Source organism: Sorghum bicolor, chromosome 6 (assembly GCF_000003195.3).
Source record: "Sorghum bicolor cultivar BTx623 chromosome 6, Sorghum_bicolor_NCBIv3, whole genome shotgun sequence".
NCBI classification, from domain to species: domain Eukaryota; kingdom Viridiplantae; phylum Streptophyta; class Magnoliopsida; order Poales; family Poaceae; genus Sorghum; species Sorghum bicolor.
Window position 1 is genome coordinate 50391787 of NC_012875.2, and position 21064 is coordinate 50412850.

The 21064-nt window shown below is 44.4% G+C and overlaps 2 protein-coding genes across 2 annotated transcripts; one reads left to right on the plus strand and one right to left on the minus strand.

Moving 5' to 3' along the window:
• LOC8064455 (transcription repressor MYB6) lies at positions 2676 to 5264 on the minus strand. Its single transcript, XM_021464026.1, has 3 exons — positions 4913 to 5264; positions 3796 to 3925; positions 2676 to 3649 (listed from the first exon to the last, which is right to left on the minus strand). The coding sequence occupies exons 1-3, from the start codon at positions 5058 to 5060 to the stop codon at positions 3079 to 3081; spliced, it is 849 nt and encodes a 282-aa protein (XP_021319701.1). The 5' UTR covers positions 5061 to 5264; the 3' UTR covers positions 2676 to 3078.
• On the plus strand, positions 5974 to 8037 carry LOC8064456 (glutathione S-transferase T3). Its single transcript, XM_002446723.2, has 3 exons — positions 5974 to 6337; positions 6810 to 7246; positions 7323 to 8037. The coding sequence occupies exons 1-3, from the start codon at positions 5974 to 5976 to the stop codon at positions 7914 to 7916; spliced, it is 1395 nt and encodes a 464-aa protein (XP_002446768.2). The 3' UTR covers positions 7917 to 8037.

Below are 21064 nucleotides of genomic sequence, written 5' to 3' on the forward strand. Positions count from 1 at the left end.
TGACTAATAAAGAGTTGGTAATCGTGCTAAGAGAGTTTCATCTAGATGAAACTTATTTCTTTTCTCTCTTCTTAAATACGCGGCCATATCATTCAAAATGCCTATGTGACAACCTATTTAATGTGAATGAAACTCAGATGAAGCTCCCTAATCAAACCGTGAGCAGGGAATTTCAGGCAGTTACGGTGGGCAGGATAATGATGCTGATGCTGATATTGATTATCCACCTACGAAGAAGCTCAACAAGACCACGTTTGGTTGGTGGACCAAGACAATGTGATGCCTTAGTTATTTGTGTCGCATTTTGTATTTTGAAACAATTGTATTTTTGAGTTGGACTTAGCATCTATTTTACTGTATACTGGATCTGTATTTGCTAGATGTTTATATGATACTTAGAGCATGTCAGGACTTCAGATATACATCTTAAGCATATGTTTGACATCATATATCATATATAAACATCAGGAGCCATCTTTATCGTTCGTGCCAAATCTCAAATTCAACTCAAACTAACCTAACTCGTGTTGTGCTCATAAAAATTCACTGCTTGACATTTGTGTTACCGTTCCTGTGCTTAAAATAAAGATGCTTTGCAAGTGCTGAACTTGCAGTTGTCAGATGCTATCCTGGGATGGTGAATCCCTGTGTACAAACTGCCTAGACATCATCAGTCGAGTCGTATTACGGTGCTTGTTGTGAACTCTACTGTCATTGCTCTGTTCGTCTTTCTTCTAGAAATACCTGCATATCTGTCACTCTGTCAGTGGGTCCTTATATTCGATTTTGAGCCTGCACTGCATTTCAGTCCTTCGGAAATCCAACGAAGATGAGTATGCTATAAGCCAGTCGGAACCTGCAGAACAGTTTTCCGGCGCGAAACTGTATGTACACAGAAATCCCCTGGGTGGTAGGCTCGTAGCACCCAGATGATACGCAACGCACGCTGGTGTGCGCCAGCGCGAATGGAGTGTGTCCTACCGCCGGGCCATTCTGAGGTACACCTTGCACACGACCAGCTCCTCGTCGTTGCCGTTCTCGTCGTCAAACGGGAAGTCCGGCCCGAAGCCGTATTCCTCCATCCACCACTCCGTCCTCGACAATCTCCGCGCCGCCTCGTCGTCCTCCCGGTACAGGAACACGCGCCGGTACCCCACGTCCCGGCCTTCTCCGTCCCTGACGCCCCAGTAGTGGCGCGCCGCCGGCACGTACTGCCCCGGCCCTGCTCTTCGCGGGCGCGCAGCAATAATGCCATCGTCGCCGCCGCCGTGCTCCGTCGTTCGCGGGCGCCGCGCGGCGAAGAACCACTCGAACCTGTCGTTCGCCGCCGGGAGCACGCCCGTGAGCACCGCGGGGTGCGCCGCGCAGACGTCGGTGGCGTGGTGCATGCGGCACCGCAGCGGGTCCCCGACGCTGCGGCTGGCGAGGTACAGCTGCACGAGCACCTGCGGCTTTTTCACGCCCGCCGCGGGCGTTGTGCTCGTGCTCGTGCTGTGCTGCTGGACCAGTCTCTCGTGGAGCGCCCCGCCGCGAGCCGGGTACACCTTGCACACGACCATGTCGAACGCTGCCCCGGCCCCGGCGCCGGAGGAGTCGTCGTCGTCGTCGCGGTCGCCGTACTCGTCCATGCGCCACTCGGTCTCCTTGGACGCGCTGGCCTCCGCCGCGTCCTCGTGGTAGCGGAAGGAGTGGCAGTACCAGGCGCCGCCGCCGCGGGAGTCGTTGGTCTCGCCGACGAGGCGGTACGCGCCGCGCCCAGCCTTCCGCTTGCCGCCGAGGCCCCGCCCGCGGCAGACGAAGAAGAACCACTCGAGCCGGTCGCCACCGCCGTTGGCGGGCGGGTGGACATTGGCGAGGAACGCCGGGTGCGCGCCGTAGACGTCGGCGTCGTGGATCTGCGGCGGCAGCTCGCCGCACCGCAGGGCGCGGCGCGCGCGCAGGTACCGCCCGACGAGGTCGTCCGGGGTCGGGTCCAATGGCGGACGCTCACCGCCCGCCGAAGGCCTACTGGTGCCGCGCCGCGGCGGTGGCCTCGGCGGCCTGCCCCCGCCGCCGCCGCCGCCGAGAAGGACCCAGCCGTCGTCGGTCTCCTCCTCGCGGAGGCTGAAGGACGTGACCGGAGCCGGATCAGTGGCTCCCGGCGCCGGTTTCTTCGGTGGCATTGTGGGGGGCTTAACGGTGGTATCCTTGTACGCTCTCCAACGGTCCAAAGCGATGTGATCGATTCATCGATCGTCTCGCGAACGGGAGTGTGGCATGCGGTTTTATCGAGCGCGCGAGGCTGGTTTCCGAGGTGGAGCCATGATTCGGACTATGGAACGGGGTTCAACTGTTGAAATTATTATCATGCTGGTCACTTTCAATTGGGCCATATTATAGTAGTGGGCCTTAATAAAGGTGGAAAAGTGCTGGCCCGTGGGCTTCAGCAGCACATACGGGTTCGTTTCCTCTCTCTCAAGCAGGAAATGAGGCCTGTGGGCTTGAGCAGAACAACGGAGCCTGGTTGGTGTCTTAGCGCGCTTCGCTGCCATCTCTTCTGAACAACGACGTCGCGGAAAGTGGATTCGGACGCGTGGCAGTTGAACACAAACACATGCTGAAAAGACCATCACATCACATGCATGCCAAGCGACCTGCTAAAACAGAACGCAGATGTACAGATTGATTCGCGATGGATGAAGGTTGTTCATACACGTAAATTTACACTTTACACTCGGTGCGTGCATGCATGCATATATGAATATATGATGCCTGGTTGCAAACAAACAATCAAAATATATCGATTTGGGTAATTCACACCCTCCTCGCTACCGGAAAAAAAAACTTGCTTCTTTTCCATGCATATCAGCATATATAAAGCTAAGAAAGTTCCCCGGCCGGACCGGAGCTTTAACGTGTCATCTGCTGAGGCGGCGGTATAGCTAGCTGCTGATGCAGTGATGCGGCTGCAAAGTGGACGTACGGTCGTAGTTGTTCCGTTCCGTCCTTATCCACCAGCTAGCGGCACCACACCACGGCTACACCAGTAACACGACGACGATCAGCTGTACGTCTGCAGGTTAGCGAATCGATCTCTCTCTACCACAGCGTGCACACCTCCCCGGCGCCGTCGAGGTTCCACAGGCTGCCCCACGTGGCGCCGCCGTCCTCCTCGCTGGACCGGTACTCGTCGCTGGCCGTGGAGCCGCAGCAGCTGCCGGTGCCGCCGCGCTGCCCGCCGGCGGCGGCGCCGTGGAGGACGAGGCCGAGGTCGTCGCAGGACATGGGGCACATGATGAAGCAGTCCATGGCGTCGTCGTCATGCATGATCGTCGTCAGGTCCCCGGCCGCTTCGGTGGCTACCGTCGTCGTCGTCGGCGCCGCGCACGCATCGCCGCCGGTTGCGCTGCCACGGTCGTCGTCGTCGGCCGTGGCGCCGGTGCCGGTGCAGCACGTGCCGCGTCGCTGGTCCCCGTCCTCGTTAAGCTGCTGCCCAACAATAAGAGACTGCTGCTGCTGCTGTTGCATCATTTCCTGCCGCTGCTTGAGGAACCGCGCTCTGGCGCGCTCGATGTTCTTGGACGGCTTGCCCTTCTTGAAGTGCGTCCTCCAGTAGTTCTTGATCTCGTTGTCCGTCCTGCCAGGGAGGCTGCGAGCGATCGTCGACCATCTGCTTATACATTATACCAGATGCCATAGAATAATATTAGTGCATCATCGACAGTAGAACTTTTGTTTATTTGTTTCATGTCCAGTTCCGTATAGAAAAACACAATAAAAGCTCGCATGATGGGTGCGCTAATTAATCTACTGTACCTGTTTCCCCACAAAGCATGGAGCTGGACTATAATGCTCTCCTCTTGGGGTGTGATCTTACCCCGTTTCAGATCTGGTCTCAGGTAGTTGACCCACCGCAGCCTGCAGCTCTTGCCACTCCTCTTGAGCCCTGAATTAATCAGGCACAAAAGACCAAAATGAGAATGGGAGGATCTCTTATTATATAAGCTCAATCTATATATTAACCATGCATGTGCCCAAACCGCGAACAAGTGATGGTAAATCACTAACTTTAAGTGGTAAGCAAGCGATGGCTGTCATGATCTAACCAACTAACTAAAAGGATATATAACAAAAAAAAAACTTTTGATAAAAAAGATTGGCAACTCTAGCTCTATTTTTTCTTGGAAATTGACTGATAGGTACACCTGTACTCATCAGCATGGAGATATATATATGGGCACCCAACGATATGTACTATAATAATAACTCGGAGCTTGGTCTGCTAACCACACTCATTGCTTTTGAGAAGTTCATTTCAAAAGCCGTCTGCTTGTGATTTGTAAAAGTGATGGCTTTTGAAACAGGCTTATATCATCAAAAGTTAGGCTTGTTTATCTGCCTCTGGTTGCATGCTTGCATTAGAATTTGAGGAACGAAAGGGATCTAGTACACCCATGAGACGATACTAGTAGCTAATCGAGATGGATATCCTGTTTACTCTCTGTATCCACCAGTGTGCAGTGTCACACACTCACACTGCATATACAATCTTGTCTATATATATGCATGGCACTCGCGGCAAACGGTAGCAGCAGCAAGTTGGCAAGAAAAGGGAAGGGATCGGAGTCGTCGTGCATGGTAGAATCCTTGGACACATGAAGATATATCCTCTGCAAATTGCTCCACCTGAAGATATCCTGATGGCAAATATAATCACACGCCTAATAAAGTACGTCCACACGCCGTACAACGCCGTCAGGTTTAATTTTGACGGCCGTGCAACTTGCAGACTCAATAATAATTTGCAAGTTGCGCAGCTATCTACCAGTTTGGTGAAAAGAGTTCGATCGTACTTGGCGACGCAAAAGGAAAACAAAAAAGATCAGGCAGTCTTTATTTCCAGATCGACACATCATACACACATGTATAGTACCTGCAATCTTGGAGACGGAGTTCCACCTCCCTTCGCCGTGCTGCCTGACATGGTCGACGAGGAGCTTGTCCTCCTGGCTGGTCCAGGGGCCCTTCCTCCACCCGTCCACCTCCTCCTGCCGTCCCCAGCAGCCGAGCGGCCCCTCCATAATTGCCTTGCCTCCGAGCTCCGACGGCCGGCCGCTATAGCTGCTGGTTTTTCCTGGAGATTTTTGTGCTGCCTTTGGCAGCTAGCTCGTATCTACACTAGATCCAGCCGGCCGGCGCGAGGGAGCACAGCACAGGATCGGAGCAAGCAGCTAGCTAGCCTTTCTTTGCCGTGATAGATGCTGGCTGTCCCGCAGTGAGTGATGTGCGTGAGGCCGGGCATGGAGGAGCGAGTGAGCCGCTGCCGCGTATATATCGGCACCGGGCACCGGCGGGGGCTCTATTCGATCGTTGTACTGTGTCGCTCGCCATCGGCCATCGCCAAAGGCCGCGCGTCGCTGTCGGTGGAATTCCATACTCCACTAGCTAACCTCTACTGTCGACTTGGATTTCCCGAAATGCCCCCCCACACGCACGGGCACGGCCGTGGTGCGCCAAGTTACCGCGTGTTTTGTCGCGGCGAAAGCGCCATGCATATGGAGGCAGAGACGCCGAAATGCGGGCATGCCCGCTGGTGCAACAGCGTAGCACGGAGCTTCAATTTTGCCCATAAATCTCCCATACATGCATATGCTGCAATAATATAGGATAAGTAGCAGGTTTATTTCTAAGAACAACGCGCTGAGTTTTGTATAATTAAGCAGCAAAGAATTTTGGATCAAGTGCCTCGGATGCTCCATATATATCATCATGCGAACCAAGCATGATACAAATAAATAAATAAATAAGTGTCAATTTCATTTAGACCTCGTTTAGCACTTTAATCTAGCTACATGTGTGTGGCTACTTTAATCCAAACCAACACTTATGAATTGGTGCGCCGACTATGTACATCCAAACAAAGCCTTAGAGCAACTCCAATAGTTTGGCAAAAGCACTTGCTATCCTTAGATTTTTGGCAAAACTTGAAAAACCATGATCCAACAGTTTGGCAATTCACTTGGCATAATTTGCGCACTTGGCAAATCCCTGGTGAAGTGGCGCATATTTGCGCGCTCCCTTCAACTTGGCATCGGCGATTCTGCCGCGGGCGCGTCCTCTCGCGCGTGGTCCAGGAAACTTCACGCGCGCCGCCAGGACTCACGTGAGAACCCGTACAACTTCCTGAATCGGCGGCGTCCATCCACAGAGATCGCGACGGACTCCATCCAGATCACCACGCCGTCCTCCATCCACGCCATCGTGCCGTCCTCCATCCACGCCATTGCGCCGGCCTCTGTCGTGGTGAGCAGAGAAGTCACGCCGGCCTCCATCCACATCGCGACGGCTGCAGGCGCTAGTAGGTTCTGAGGTTGGTTGTTCTTTGAGCAGTTTCCTGTTGATTTCCATGCGAATTGATTCAGCTTTGGTTTAGTTGCCTTGATTCGATGCAGATAGGGTTCATAGGTGGTGCGTGGTAGGGTTCATATGTGGTAGTGTTTGATTCAATCACAGTTCATATGTCTCAATTTGATTCGTGCAGGGTTCATATGTGTTGCCTTTATTCTTTAAAAAAGCATCCTGTGTTGTTGACGTGCATGGCACTGTAGTTGACGTGCATGGCACTGTGTAGTGCCCTCTGTTGATTTCTGTTCTGTGTTGTGAATCATGAGGGTTCTCGATTTGATTCATGGAGGGTTCTCGATTTGGCATTATTGTAGTGTCCTGTGTTGTTGACGTGCATGCCTACTATTTTATTTGTTTATTGCAGGAACCTGGTAGTTCTTTTTAGTTGTTGACAAATGCTTTTTTTTGTAATATCTTTTGTACAGAAATGGAGTTGCAAGGAGAGGATGAAAATTTCCTGTCAGACATTCTTTTCAATGGAGAAGAAGGTACTGTTGCTGGTTTGGATGACGTGACCTTTGGATTCACTCAAGACACTATACCTCAGGAGGAAGTGCAAGCTAGCCGAAGTACAAAGGGATCAAAGAGAACTAAGAATTTTCATTGGAAGGAAGATGAAGTTATATGCTCAGCATGGTTAAATGTAAGCAAGGATCCTATCATCAGTGCCAATCAATCTCGTTCATCTTTTTGGGGAAGAGTTTTTAATTTTTTTGAGGAGCACAAGAAAACTACAGCTGTGAAGACAGAGAGTTCGATTTTGCATAGGTGGCTGACAATTCAGTACCAAGTGAACAAGTTTTGTTCATGCTATGAGACCATTCTTCGTAGGAATGAAAGTGGTTTAACTATCGAAGACAAGGTATGTAAGATGTGTTGTTTTACTTGAACTTTGATTATTTGTAATTCATATGTACACTGACAATATTCCTTTACAGATTAACAAAGCAAAAAAGTTGTACGTGGAATGGGACAAGGACAACAAAACATTTGGTCTATTGCATTGTTATACCATATTGAAGGAGGAAGACAAGTGGAAAGCAAAGATGATAGAGCTTGCCGAGATAGAGAAAGACAAACAAACAAGCAACAAAAAACAGAAGAGTACCAGCAAGGTGTCCAGGCCGAGAGATGAAGTTACTAGTAATGATCAAGTTGTGGAACTTGATCATGAAGAAACCGTCCCAAGGAAAAGGCCAGACGGAGTAAAGAAGGCAAAAGAAAATTTGAGGCGTCGAGGTGGCGAGGCTTGCATGGAAGCTTTGGACAAGTTGATGGCAAAGAAGGAGGTCTTGGACAAGGAAAAGGAGAAGGCCAGAGAGGAGAGATTCATGGCTTCACTAGAGGTAGATAAGGCTTCACTAGAGCTTGAAAAGAAGCGGCTGGCAACTGAAGAAAAAAAAGCAGAAGCGAAGCTACTCAAAGAGGAAAAAGAAATCATGTTAGCAGACATGTCCTCCCTCAATCTGATGCAACGTGAATGGCTTGAGAAGATGCAGAAGAAAATTGTAGAGAGGCAGCGTGAAAATTAAATCTAGTTCTACCTTGTCGAAGCTTTAGTTCAAGTTAATTTTATTTTAGTACTTGTATCTTGTCAAACCTTCAGTTATGTGAGATATTGGACCCGTGAATCTATGAATCGATCAGGACAAAGCTTCAGTTAAAAATGTTTTTATTTCAGTTCAAAATGTACACCGATCAGGTCAGGATATGATTGGCAAAAATTGTGTACGTCGTCGTCAGGTCCAGTCCCAACTATGACCACCAAATCTCCCAGCAAGTGCATATTTAAATCCTAGTGCTCAATGAAGTGTCAACATAATAATGTTTAACAACAATAAAAATTCATCTAATCATAAGCTAATATAAATCTGGATGATTGTTTCAGAGGTGCTCGATAAGATCTTGTTTCAACCGATCATGTGTTTCTTTGTTTCTAATCCTTCTGTGCGCATCAATAAACTCTTCAAGAGTACGAGTAGGCTGGCCATGTTCTGGTTCGACATTTTCACCATCATAATCAAAGCGCTCATTAGGGTCGACCACAAATCCTTCATCTTCCACGATCATGTCTTGGAGGAGATCGGTGCCTACCTTGGTGGACCAGTACTGCTCGTCGAAGGAGATGGCAGGGCACCAGCGACAATGCAGAGCGGTGGAGTAACTCGTACGACATCCGACGGCGGCGGCCAGAGGTCCCGTGCGTACGCAGGGGCCAAGAAGGACGCTCCACGCAAAAATTAGTTGGACAGTTGGAGTGGGTCTAATTTTGCCAAGCCTAAATGCCAAACTATTGGAGATACTAAATTTTTGGACTTGGTATATGTTTTAGTCACTTGCCAAATGTTTAGATTTGCCAAGTTATTTTTGCCAAACTATTGGAGTTGCTCTTAGACATGGAGTAAAAAAAAATCTAACTTTGCTACTCCTGCATATCAATTACAATCTAGCTCCTTAGTTAACATTTTGAGCTTGCAGGCAGTGCTGCAGATCTGAAACAGAACAAAACATTAGTGTGCCGTAAGGATTGTTATCATATATATATATCACCTTGCCCTTGCATTGCTTTATAAACTACCCCGGCCAGCAAGCGAACGAGCAATAATATTTATTCTGTATAATGAGGGGATATTTTTGGTTTATTAATCCTTGCAGGCGTCACCAATACATACATTGCATGGAAGGGCATACTTTTTGTGGATCGATCGGATTCTAGAAAGCCGACGCGTGGATACACACATTTGCAACAGGTGGTCGCTAGCTCACCTGGTGGCGTAACAACGCTTAAAGATCGATGGCAATTGTACTTGCCTGGTAGCGATCGCGATCGCGATCGCCATCACTTTCCGACGCACAAACGAACTAAACTAATCCGGCCCCTGCCTAAGCGATGAACACGACATCACGCATGCCCCGTACCTAGCTGCTGCTGCTGCTGATCTCTCGGCCGGTTCATCAGCATCAGCATGTTGTGAGCTGGCACGCGGTAACAAAGTAAAGCTTATATAGCTAGATGCATGTATGTAGTGATCATGCCCCCTTACTTTGGAACAAAGAAAATTAAAGGAAATATGTTACTCTGATCAGATCACCTGATCGATCTCTGTCACCATCAGGTAATAAAGGACAGTACACACGAGCCTAGAGTAGCTTTTGTCCAGATGTGCGCGCGCATATATAATAGTACTGTACCTTCTGTTTGTCCTCCGTATACTTAGGCCCTGTTTAGTTCTTAAAATTTTTCTTTTTGTTTCATCACATCGAATTTGGCACATTTAATGATTACATATGTTGATATACTTTTGATAGGAGTATATATGTAATTTGATACTAGCATTGATCTTCTTCTCCACATCTTAGAAATGCACTTATGTTTAAAAGGAGGGAGTATGAAATGTTAGCTGTGAAGTCAAACCACCACTGCCACTACAGCGGTCCTCCATATGTGCTCCACGACTGAATCGGAGCCCTTTTGCATGGAGCTATAATTTTTAGGGTTTTATGTCCGCCGCGAACACAACTCCATGCATGTTTCGCACTCCTCAGATCCATGTGAGAGCATTTGGTGCGGCTCCACGTGCCTCTCTACTAACTCTTCCAAACTCTTGGAAGTGATCTAATCCGAGAGTTGTTGATATACATATAGCACAACTTGACGTGTAATAAAGCGCGCGGGCTCAGATTTCTCAGAAACAACTCTAACTCTGGCTCCTAAGAAGACACAAACTCCTCTCCTAGCATAAAATGGCTTTGGCTAATATAAAACTTCGTCGTTGAAGCTGTTTTCTACACTATTGTTTGATATAGCTCATGTGGAAGCTACTAGATACAACCACTCCTGGAGCCATACCAAACATGCCTAAACTCATTCAGTTTGTTAGGCTTTGTTTAGATTCACTAGCAAATAATAGCTAGTTAAATTCCGTAAAAAAAAATCAATTCTAGTTCTATTCAATGTCATGTTTTAAAAATAATGCACATGAACATTCTTATACTATTATATATCAATATTGGCTTAGATTATTGATACTAAATTCATCTTAAAATAAATTATAGGTCTTAAATTTCGATAGAACTAGAAACATAAATAGATATTTACTCCCTTTATAAATTATAAGATATTTTGACTTCTCTAAATATATTACGGTTGGTTCAGAATATTTCTACATTTTAGCAATTAAAGAATATAAAAAATAGTTAAAATGGTTGTGAAATCAACTGATAAATTTTTATGTTTGACAAAATTCAGAAACAATAGCATTGTGTTTTCTTATTTTCCATGTTGATTGACAGCTCTTTTCTTCCGTTGTAATGTGCAATTATATCATTTATAAGTAATAACTAGCAAATATGCCCGTGCGTTGCAACGGAAGAAAAACATCAAATAACCCTAGAAAGTGATGACATGATGTTATATATCTATTTATATTTATCCTTTTTATAAAATTTAAAGTCCATAATTTATTTTATTGATAACCATAACATATATGGTATTAGATATGTAGCTTGAAGACATATTTATTTAATAATAAAAATAGAAATTAGTTAAACCTTATCTCACTCTAATATTACCTTTTAATAAAACATGAGAAGTTTGATGCTAGCATTATTTTTTTTATTTAGATTAGGATTGCTATGAAATATGAATCAAGCATCACATTAAATAGGCTACCATAAAATTTTTATAATAATTGGAGCAAGATAACTACAATTTTAATTCTACACTAAAAAGCATAGGCAAGCATTTCCAACAAAAAAAAGTGTACTAAAATTTATGGTATTTTTTGTTTACTGCATGGATCTACATATGTGGAACTAAACAAAATTTGTTTTATAATTTTTAGATTTTTCTATGAATTACTACGTATTTATCAATTTTCAGCCGATTTAAAGAATAAAAGAAAAGGAAATTGGAGATTTACATTGGGAACCCTAAAAAAATTTTTATTCTTTTTTCTCTTCCATCGTAACGATTCTGGATGGGCTGATTGGGCTGACCGACGACGGGAGCGGCAAAAAAGTAATAGGAGATTTTGCATTGGGAACTCTAGAAAGTTTTTTATTTTCTTTTTGCTCTTCTATAAACGTTGGACGGAGGGAGGAGGCGACCGATTGGGCAAACTGAACGCGGACAGAAGCGGACAAAAGAAAATATTGAGTAGACTAAAATTTTGGCTCTTTATAGATAAGTATAGATAACACAAGATGTGACGATTGTACGATACTTGGATTATTACCCAAGGGCAAGTTCGGAAGACCGCACCTAACAAGAGGAATCATGTAAACAAAGTCCTTTTGGACCCATTACCCCTTCGAGAGACCTCCTCGTCGTGACATCCAACAAAGAACGAATGATGCGCTTATATATGCTAATTAAGTAGATCGTCACTAGATCTCCGGGGGGTTAAGTATTGGCATTTGGTACGGTACCCTGATGGTCGCCCCTCCACGTACCCCTCCCATTGCGTTGAGCCGTAGGGCTCCCCCTGCCTCCTTGGCGCGCTCTCTGCTCTGGTCCCCTCACCATCTCGCCTCGTCACCTAATCACCTCTTTCGAAGCCACCAACTGGGGATACAGATGGCTTGCGGCGCTTGCCTACGAACCGATAAATAATTTTTAATTTTTACAAATCATTAGAACATTCTATTAAGTTAAAATTAAACTAAATCTATTTGCAAGTTTGCGGATACCTTAAGTCCCAACACCAACAAATACTCTGCCCGTAAAAAAAAATATAAGCATATATAGTACTTCCTCCATTTCAAATTACAAGTCATTCTAAAAATCTTGGAGAGTCAAAGTATTTTTAAGTTTGACCAAAATTATAGAGAGAAATAATAAGATTTGTAACATGAAGTGAGTATACTATGAAAATATAATTAAGAAGAATCTAATGATAGTTAGTTGGTATCATAATAGTTATTATTTTATCATATAAATTTGGTCAAACTTGAAATACTTTGACTCTCCAAAATTCTTGAAATGACTTATAATTTAGGATGGAGAGAGTATCAGGTTAAATCATCTTAAATTTAACTAAATTTGTATTAAAAATATTAAAATTGTAATATTGAATAAGTGACATTAAATTTATCGTTGAATATAATTTCAGAGTTACATATTTTGTATAATGATATATGTGTATATAGACCATGTAAACCTAATATTAATAGTGGTAAATTTCTTTCTTCCTCATCTCAGTCTCTCTCTATCCGTGTGTCCCTCACTTCCATCTCTCGGTCTATATATAACGCTCCTCACTCTCATTCTTTTTGCTTAGAGTTTGGTGCTACAAAAACATTATTCATGTTATGGTTAGATGTCTGAGCCTGCGTCGTGCCGCACGTTTAGATTTGTGGTTTTGTCTTTTTTTACTTAAGAGGTGCTCACAAGCAATAGCGTCTTATCTAAGTTGATCAATTTCTCATATAAGATTAATCTTTTATTTCACTAGCATTTATTGTAGGTTTTAAAATATTTATTAAAGGCTGGGCCAAGCCTAATTAAATTCAACAAAATAGCTACCTCATTATCATTGACACAAGCACTGCGCAAATAAATTGTATGCCCGTTGTAATATAAATATGTTTGCTAATGTTATATTAAGTAGTAACTTTTTTTTGTCAATCACTTACTCTCATGTTTATCTTAGACCTTGTTTAGATCCAAAAAGTTTTTGGATTTTGACACGGTAACATTTTCATCTTTATTTGACAAACATTGTCCACTCATAGAGTAACTAGGCTTAAAAGATTCGTCTTGCGATTTATAGGCAAACTGTGTAATTAGTTTTTATTTTCATCTATATTTAATGCTCTATGCATGTGCCACAAGATTTGATGTAACGAAAAATCTTGAAAAGATTTTGGTTTTTGGATGAACTAAACAAAGCCTTAGTCTGTCACTAGATCCCCTGTCCATCCGTCCCTCTTCCATAACTCTTATTTTGTTCCTCGATCCACCATTCTTGAAGGTACTCTTTTCGCTTTTAACGAGTGGCAAACATAGATCCATGTCAGGAGTCTATGGCAAATTAAATGTGTAGACCTAGGACAGGAGTTCAAGGCCTAGTAGCAAACCTCTAAGGCCTTGTTTAGTTCCAAAATTTTTGGCAAAATGTGAATAGTACAAATTTCGTTTGTATTTGACAAATATTGTCCAATCATGGACTAACTAGGCTCAAAAGATTCATTTCTTCAATTCCGACCAAACTGTGTAATTAGTTTTTATTTTTGTCTATATTTAATACTTCATGCATACCTCTAAAGATTCGATGTGACGGGAAATCTAAAAAATTTTGCAAAATTTTTTGGGAACTAAACAAGGCCTAACACTATGTCGAGCTCTGTTTGTTTGAGCTTATCTATCGAATCTTCTAGTCATTCAACAATGTTTTTTCTCTTAAAATAAATTAATGAATAGTTTTTTGAACTATGATTTTTGAGAGACAAGTGAACGGTCTCTGGAGCTGCAAAACCTGATGCCGCACAATTTATGGCCTGAGACCGCCTGTGCCTGATGAGACGTGAGACAAGCGTGGACGTGCGGTTTGCACTCTACCTTTCTTAACTTTATAACATGTGCATACAGTAGCCATCTTTTTAAGCTTATTACTAATATTACTTTTATAAATTAAAAATTCCGACGGTGGTAATAACAGAGACCAAATGCATCACCGCGCGCATCAGCACGACATGGCGCGCGCTAGCTCTAGCTAATTAAAGCTCCATCGTCTATACCCGGTTAAACAAGTCGTAGACGTGTCCTTGTTGCTGCCCGGTGCCCGCGCGTGCCACAGCAGGGCTAGCATCATCCATGGTGCGCTGCGCTGTTGCGCCGATGGGTGAGGGTGACCACCCGGCCAACCGCGCCGCGCCACCCGCCCGCGCCGGACCGCTCGCCGCGGGCGCGCGCGGCCGTGGGGCATGCAGGGTCCGGCAGCGCTAGCTAGCACAGCACAGCGACGTCGCCCGTAAAATAACGTGGCTGCTATTTCGGGCAAGCGAGAGCACGTACGGCGCGGGCAGGGGGACGGGGGCGCGGAGTGGGTTATTTTATGCGCGCATCGCCGTCTCCGCGCGTGGGTGCGGTGTGACTTTGGCGCCTCACGCCGGCGACAGGTGTCGCCTTGCTCCGGCAGGACCACCGCCTTGTTTAATCCCGTCGCCAACTACTCCGGCGAGCATAAAGCACGGCCTCTCGATCGGACCAAAGAGACAAGGCCAGATCGATCGGCCCCCGGCATATATATAATCATCACCATCCCATATATATCACCACGTACTTGTAGTATATATAAAATTATCTAGCTAGGTTAGCTAGCCTTGCAGTACATGTTACGGCCGGGCGGTCTTCATTATTATTCGCTCTAGCTTTCGCTGTCTGGTTGCGTCCATGTCGTTTGCTCTCGGCCATTGCACGTAGGCCGCATCGCATTCGAGCTTGGGTTTTGATTAGTGGTTTCCATTGCGTGATGTGGCTCAGGCAAAGGGTTATGTTAATGCTTTGTGCGGTGAAATGAAGCATCCTCCATTTGTATACTAGCACTACTATATCTATGTGATGGTGTGACGAGGCATATATTGGGGCTACAATGCACAAGTCTCGCTTTCCTCACTTCTACTTTGAGATCCAGAAGGCTCCCGAAAAGCCTGTCGTTCATATGTTAAACTAAACCCCAAAAGCTGGGCGTAGCTACGCATATACATTTATTTGGATTGGACTGGTATGTTTATACTCCAAGCAAGCTCATCATCTCTCGGTCATATCACAGAATTTGGGAGCTAAAAGTAGAAAGCAAGATACGGTCCCGACACAAAGCTCGCTCGCTAGTTATTAGTTGCGCTAGCTAGCAATGCAACAGTCACGTCCGCCAATTGGTGTGTGAGAGTTTGAGATAATGGTAAAGTGAGGCACTAAAAGATCTCTCTCGACCGTGACCTGATGCTTTACACCTCAAGGGCAAAGGTAAATTTTGCACCAGCGCCCAGGCAGCAGGCAGCATGAGTAATTAACTTTGGTTGCTTGCACGTTCTTTCTCTCGAGATTGCATACATACACGTTTCCTCGTCTCTCCACCATCTCGGTGGCTTAATTTTAGTTTACGCTCAGTTACTATCTTTGAACAAACTTCCTTTCTTTGCTTGTGAATTAAGTTATTAGCAAATTCAGACAAATTAACCAAGTGTTTTGGAGGCCGAAAACACTAGATTTTTTCTTCACGGTTTCTTTTTTCTCAAGCCCGACGCATCGTCACACTCCACCGCCCACGCCGCCCTGGTCATGACATGGTAGGGTCTTCCCGCCACCGTCATGGCTATGGCTGCCTCCGTCGTGACTTGGTCTCACTAGTACAGAAAAGCTCTACGCTGGTGGTGAAGCATAATTTTTACGGGCAGTTTCAATTAGAAAATGCATGTGAAAAGAAATCGGCCGGCCCGAATCAAAAACCGCTAGTGGAAATACATTTTAACTGACGGTTTTCTCTCCAGTGAAAATAGATTTTCATAGATGGTTTTTTAAAAACCCACCACTAAAAATCAGATTTTTAGTGGCGGTTTCTTAAAAAAATCGCCTGTAGAAATAATTTAAAGTTAATTTGTTTTGAGTTCTTCAAATGACCTCGTATGAAAAAACTGTCAAAATAAAAATTGTAGATCTCGAAAAGTTATAAAACTTTGTAGTTGATAATTTTTCATTTAAAATCATCTTGTCATCGAAAACTACGTTCAAATTTATCAAATTTGAAATTCAAATTTTATAAATTACCTCGGATGGAGAAACTACCAATATAAAAGTTGTAGATCCTAAAATGTTATGTAACTTTGTAGTTGATAACTTTTTCATTTGAATCAGTAAAGGGCCTCAAACAATCAATGTTTGCTCAGTTTAGAATAATATGTAGGAAACCAAACTCTAATATAGACACAATTGAGTGATGGCTGGATGAGGAGGTTACGCGCGAGGAAGATGTCGTAGGTTCGAATCCCACCGGCCGTGCATAGCACGTGATTCCACGTGAAAAAATGTTTGACTTACGACTTTCCTACAATTAAGATTTTTTTTTCCTATTTTTAAAACCCAATTTATATTTTGTGGACAAGTATTTCTATAGACGGTTGTCTTAACTGAACCGCCTGTGGAAATCATTTTTCATAGGCGATTCTCAGTTAACCGCTAGTGGAAAGTTTCATTCCACTGACATTTAGCACTGGCGGGTCTGAGAAACGTATTTAGAAATAGAGTTGAAACCGCTTGTATAGAGCTTCATTGAACTAGTGCCTCCACCGCTCCTTCTAAGCCCGTCAGAGTTGAAGAAAAAGAGGACAGATAGGCAGGAGATGAAGAAGAATGAAAGGAAGAGGAACACTCAAAGTATCATTTAGCATTACTCAACATTATATCTGTCATTCTCTACAACTCGAGCTCCCGCTAGCTAGTACTAGCTAGCCCGCAGATCAGCGCGCGGGCCGCGGAAGGATCAAGGAACATCGGTTTCCTGGTTTGATCGTGTTATTGAGCAGGTATGTGATTGGTATGCTCGATCTCGTCCAAGACATGCCAACGATCGAACCAGTCATTAATCAACTCGATCGGACGGGATACTACAGTAACAACATTTGCTGCCCGGTCTCAAGCTTAACATTTATCAATGTTCCCGCAGTATCAAAGCGGTACGAAAATACGTCTTCGATCGATAGGAATCTAAGCCTTGCAAAAGGGAGCTAAAGAAACACTCAAATGGTTGACATTCGCCGTGAAGGCACCCCAAGTCCTTGGAGGCAATTCCTGCTAGCTAGGCGGAGTGAAAATAAAAAACAAACTAGCTAGTGGTATCTGTTCCATCTTGTACGCAGCAGCCTGATCCCTCCATGAGTACAGGCATCCTTCAGAACCTTATTAAGCGTAAAGTGAAGCAAGAATCATGGTGTCGCCTGTCGCGAGATGTCTAAACAGTGAAACATGCTTGGTTGCACGAACCTAACAGTTCATGCACAAGCACAAACAACAAGTTGCCCCAAGCGTCAATTGCCTTTTAGCGAGGAAATGCTGTACTTGTACGTACCAACCATACTAAGCACACGTCCACAAGAGAATATGTACCTGAAGGCCCAAAAGGAGAATAACAATTGATCCACACCACACCAAATGCAGGCCCACAAAAAAAAGTTGTCGGCCGCCTCATCTAAAAGGGTAGTAGTAAGGCCTTGTTTAGCTTCCACCTAAAAACTTTTCATCCATCACATCAAATCTTTAGACACATGCACGAAGCACTAAAGGGGATGTTTGGTTGGCAGCCACAATCTACCACAACTAATTTTAGGTAAGTGTGGCAAGCCACAAAAAGTGTGGCTAGCAAATTGGTTGCCACACTTTGCCATGCCTAAAGGAATCTTGCCACACTTTTTAACTCTATGACATGTGGAGCCCAAAAGAATCATGCCTAAGTTTTGTTGTCAACCAAACACTTGCCAACTTGGTCAAACTTGCCTAAGGTAAAGTGTGGCAAAGTGTGGCTAGCAATCAAACAGCCCCTAAATGTAGACAAAAACAAAAACAAATTGTGGTTGTAAATCACGAGACGAATCTTTTAAGTCTAATTAGCCCATGATTAGCCATAACTGCTACAGCTAATGACGGATTAATTAGGCTTAATAAATTTGTCTCATAGTTTCCAGGTGAGCTATGTAATTTGTTTTTTTATTAGTCTATGTTTAGTACTTCAAATATATGTCAACATATTTGATGTGACACCCAAAAAAAATTTATCTTGAAACTAAACAAGGCCTCAATTCCCTAAAAAAAATCTCAAAGGGATAGTCAATTCTCAAAAAAAAAACCCTAAAATGTAGACCGGCCTCCAAAACAAGCCCACTAAAGTAAACCATCACCGAAATTCTTAATGCATCGTAAGTTATAGAGCATCTCAAGAATCACTTTAAATCAATGTTTTAAATAGCGGGCTATAGAAAATAGCGTCTGTCTGTTCTAGACGCTATTTGCGCTATAGCGAACGCTATAGCGGCGCTATAGCCCCGCTATAGCGGCGCTATAGCCCTGCTATAGCGACTGCTGTACATAGCAGCGTGCTGTAGCTATCCACGCTATAGCGGCGCTATAGCGCGCTATTTATTTGGAAACAGGCAAAATATATAATAGACAACAACAAGTTCAAACAACCATCATATTTCACAATCACAAATCATAAATCACAGGTGTTTCATAGTTTAATACATAACTCATAAGCATAATGCATGATTGCATAGTGCATAACCACAAATGTATAAGCACAACACAACAAATAAGTGCATAACCGCCTTTTTTTTTTCTTGTCAGCAGATAAACAGCAATAGCGCGCAAATAGCAGCGCTATGACGCTATTTCAGTTTACCGGCGTTATAGCGTGCTATAGCGCCAATAGCGCCGATAGCGTAAAAATGAGGTATAGCTTCGCGTCGACTTATTCTGGCCGCTATAGCGGCGCTATAGCGCGAAAATAGCGCGCTATTTAAAACAATGTTTTAAATCTATAATTCCCATATATATTCTCATATAATGTCATCTTAACAAAAAAAATCCACCCCTTCTCTCTGCAGCAGTTTCCCCATCCCAAATAACATATAGGATAGCCAGCATGTCACCCCAAATTTTAAATGGATTCAAAAAAATTGCTTCTTTCAATTATATTATCTCACATGCATAAAAGCAAAACAAAATATATAGGACGCCGTGCATGAGATATTTGAGAAAACAATCTTAAGAATGACCCGTAGGATGCGAAAGAAGACGTGCTTGGTACCTAGGAAAGCTACGCCTAGCCCACATTTCGTTTTTTATCATCAGATCTTACTGTCTGGTCTAGATGCGCGTCATTTGTATGACAAATAGTTTTCCTTCTTAAATGCAATGATACGCAAATCTTTTGCGTATTTGAGAAAAAAAAAGATAGCTGCTTTTTCTCAAGACTTCAGGGCCGTGCACAGAGGTGTGCAGGCCGTGGGACGGTACATGACCTCAAATTTTTAAGGACCTCAAAATTATAACTCATAATAATTAATATTAAATATTTTATTCTAACTTTTCTGTGTAGAATTCATATATAATAAATGTTTGCACCAGCTATAAAAATTGCTATATTATTTTTTCTTATTTTGTTATGACTTTTCTGCGTAGATTTAATTAACTACATAACAAGGATGCATTGACGCGAAAGCGAGATATATACCACACCAGGTTCGACTTCTCAAGGCCGGTTGCTAGTCTGTTACCTGGCCGAGCCTTGTACCATCTCCCAGCTTCACTGTAGTCCGACATACTACGGAAGGAGAGATGTGCTCAAACGGCAACACGGGCTGCCAATTAATTAAGTCTACTAAGTACACTCCAATGTATAGCCCAATGCAAGGTAGGTCTTGGCCGTGTTTGCATCTCATTTTGGATCCTAGATAAGGAATGAGGGGTATTGGATCTCATTCTTATAGTAATTATTGACTTTGCATAACGAAAAACTCCAAATAGTAGGTTTATGGTACATTGGATTCCAAAATCTAAGCCCAGGAGCGTTTGCTCAACTCCTGAGCAAGATAAGCAAATAATCCTGGCCAAATGCCCAGCGATAGGGCGTAGTCGCGAGTGGGAGTCCACGACTCCCGATCACCCACAACCTTGCTCGAACCACAATCCCGGCTTCACGATTTGGAAAATGCAGATACATTTCCTCTCCCTGCTCCTAAATCTCGACCCAGCGATTGGATTCCCTCCCATGCGCTCCCATCCCCGATGCCGAATCCCCTCCTCGCCAGCGCCTACCTCTCCATCATTGTCTCCCATCTTTCTGTCTAGCCTAGCCGTCACCTCCTTTGGCCAAATCTGTCGATGAATCGCCTATCCTCCCCTCTTCTTCGTCGGATCTCAAGGAAGGGCACTGACAACCCTCCCTCCCTTCTAGCAGCTCACCACCCCTCCACCGAATCTCAACGAAGGACACCGGTGGCCCTCCCCTTACCTTCATTAGATCTCCAGCAAGGGTGCCAGTTCCCCACCTCTCCCCTCTGCCGGAGCGAGCTCAAGCAAGGCGCTGGTTCCCCCCTCCCCTCCACCAGATCTCTAGCAAAGTTTCCGGATCTCTGACCTTGATGTCCTCGACGGCCTCCACCAAGCTAGCCACCGCCAGCTACACTCCTGTCCCTACCGCCGGCTGCCCTCCAGCAAGGTAAGCACACAAGTTCTTTTGTTAGATGTAGAGCACCTGCATGTCCATTTGATGCCTTTTTTATACCTCATAGCGCAAGTAGGCAGTAGTTTTGGTACAAATTCAGATTTGTTGCACTTTATAGATGGAAAAAACAGGAAAGCTAAAGAGAAATGGGATTCTTTTGTCGCCAAAGTTTTCAATCAAATATGCATAGAAGAAGTGCTTGCCCATAAAGGCCACACAATTGCTTGAATAGTGTGGTTATGCTAATTTGGTGAAGAAGTTCTTTGAGCAAACTATGACAAAGAGCAAACGAAGAACAGATGGGATGCATTGGAGAAGAAGAAGAAGAAATGTACAAAATGGAAGACCTTGAACATGAGAGCCACTAGTTTGGAAAGGGATCCTATGACCGGATGTATTTCTGTCAGTCATGCATGGTGGGTGGAGCAAAATACGGTGAGTAATCATCATTTTGTATTTCA

What these genes read in the sequence shown, in the direction of transcription:
- LOC8064455 (XM_021464026.1), bottom strand. Translation starts at nt 5,060, where the DNA reads ATGGAGGGGCCGCTCGGCTGCTGGGGACGGCAGGAGGAGGTGGACGGG. An exon ending in CTCCGTCTCCAAGATTGCAG is followed by an intron (nt 3,926 to 4,912) that starts GTACTATACATG and finishes TGATTAATTCAG; the next exon opens with GGCTCAAGAGGAGTGGCAAG. An exon ending in CATGCTTTGTGGGGAAACAG is followed by an intron (nt 3,650 to 3,795) that starts GTACAGTAGATT and finishes ATGTATAAGCAG; the next exon opens with ATGGTCGACGATCGCTCGCA.
- LOC8064456 (XM_002446723.2), top strand. Translation starts at nt 5,974, where the DNA reads ATGATCCAACAGTTTGGCAATTCACTTGGCATAATTTGCGCACTTGGC. An exon ending in CGCGACGGCTGCAGGCGCTA is followed by an intron (nt 6,338 to 6,809) that starts GTAGGTTCTGAG and finishes TCTTTTGTACAG; the next exon opens with AAATGGAGTTGCAAGGAGAG. An exon ending in GTTTAACTATCGAAGACAAG is followed by an intron (nt 7,247 to 7,322) that starts GTATGTAAGATG and finishes ATTCCTTTACAG; the next exon opens with ATTAACAAAGCAAAAAAGTT.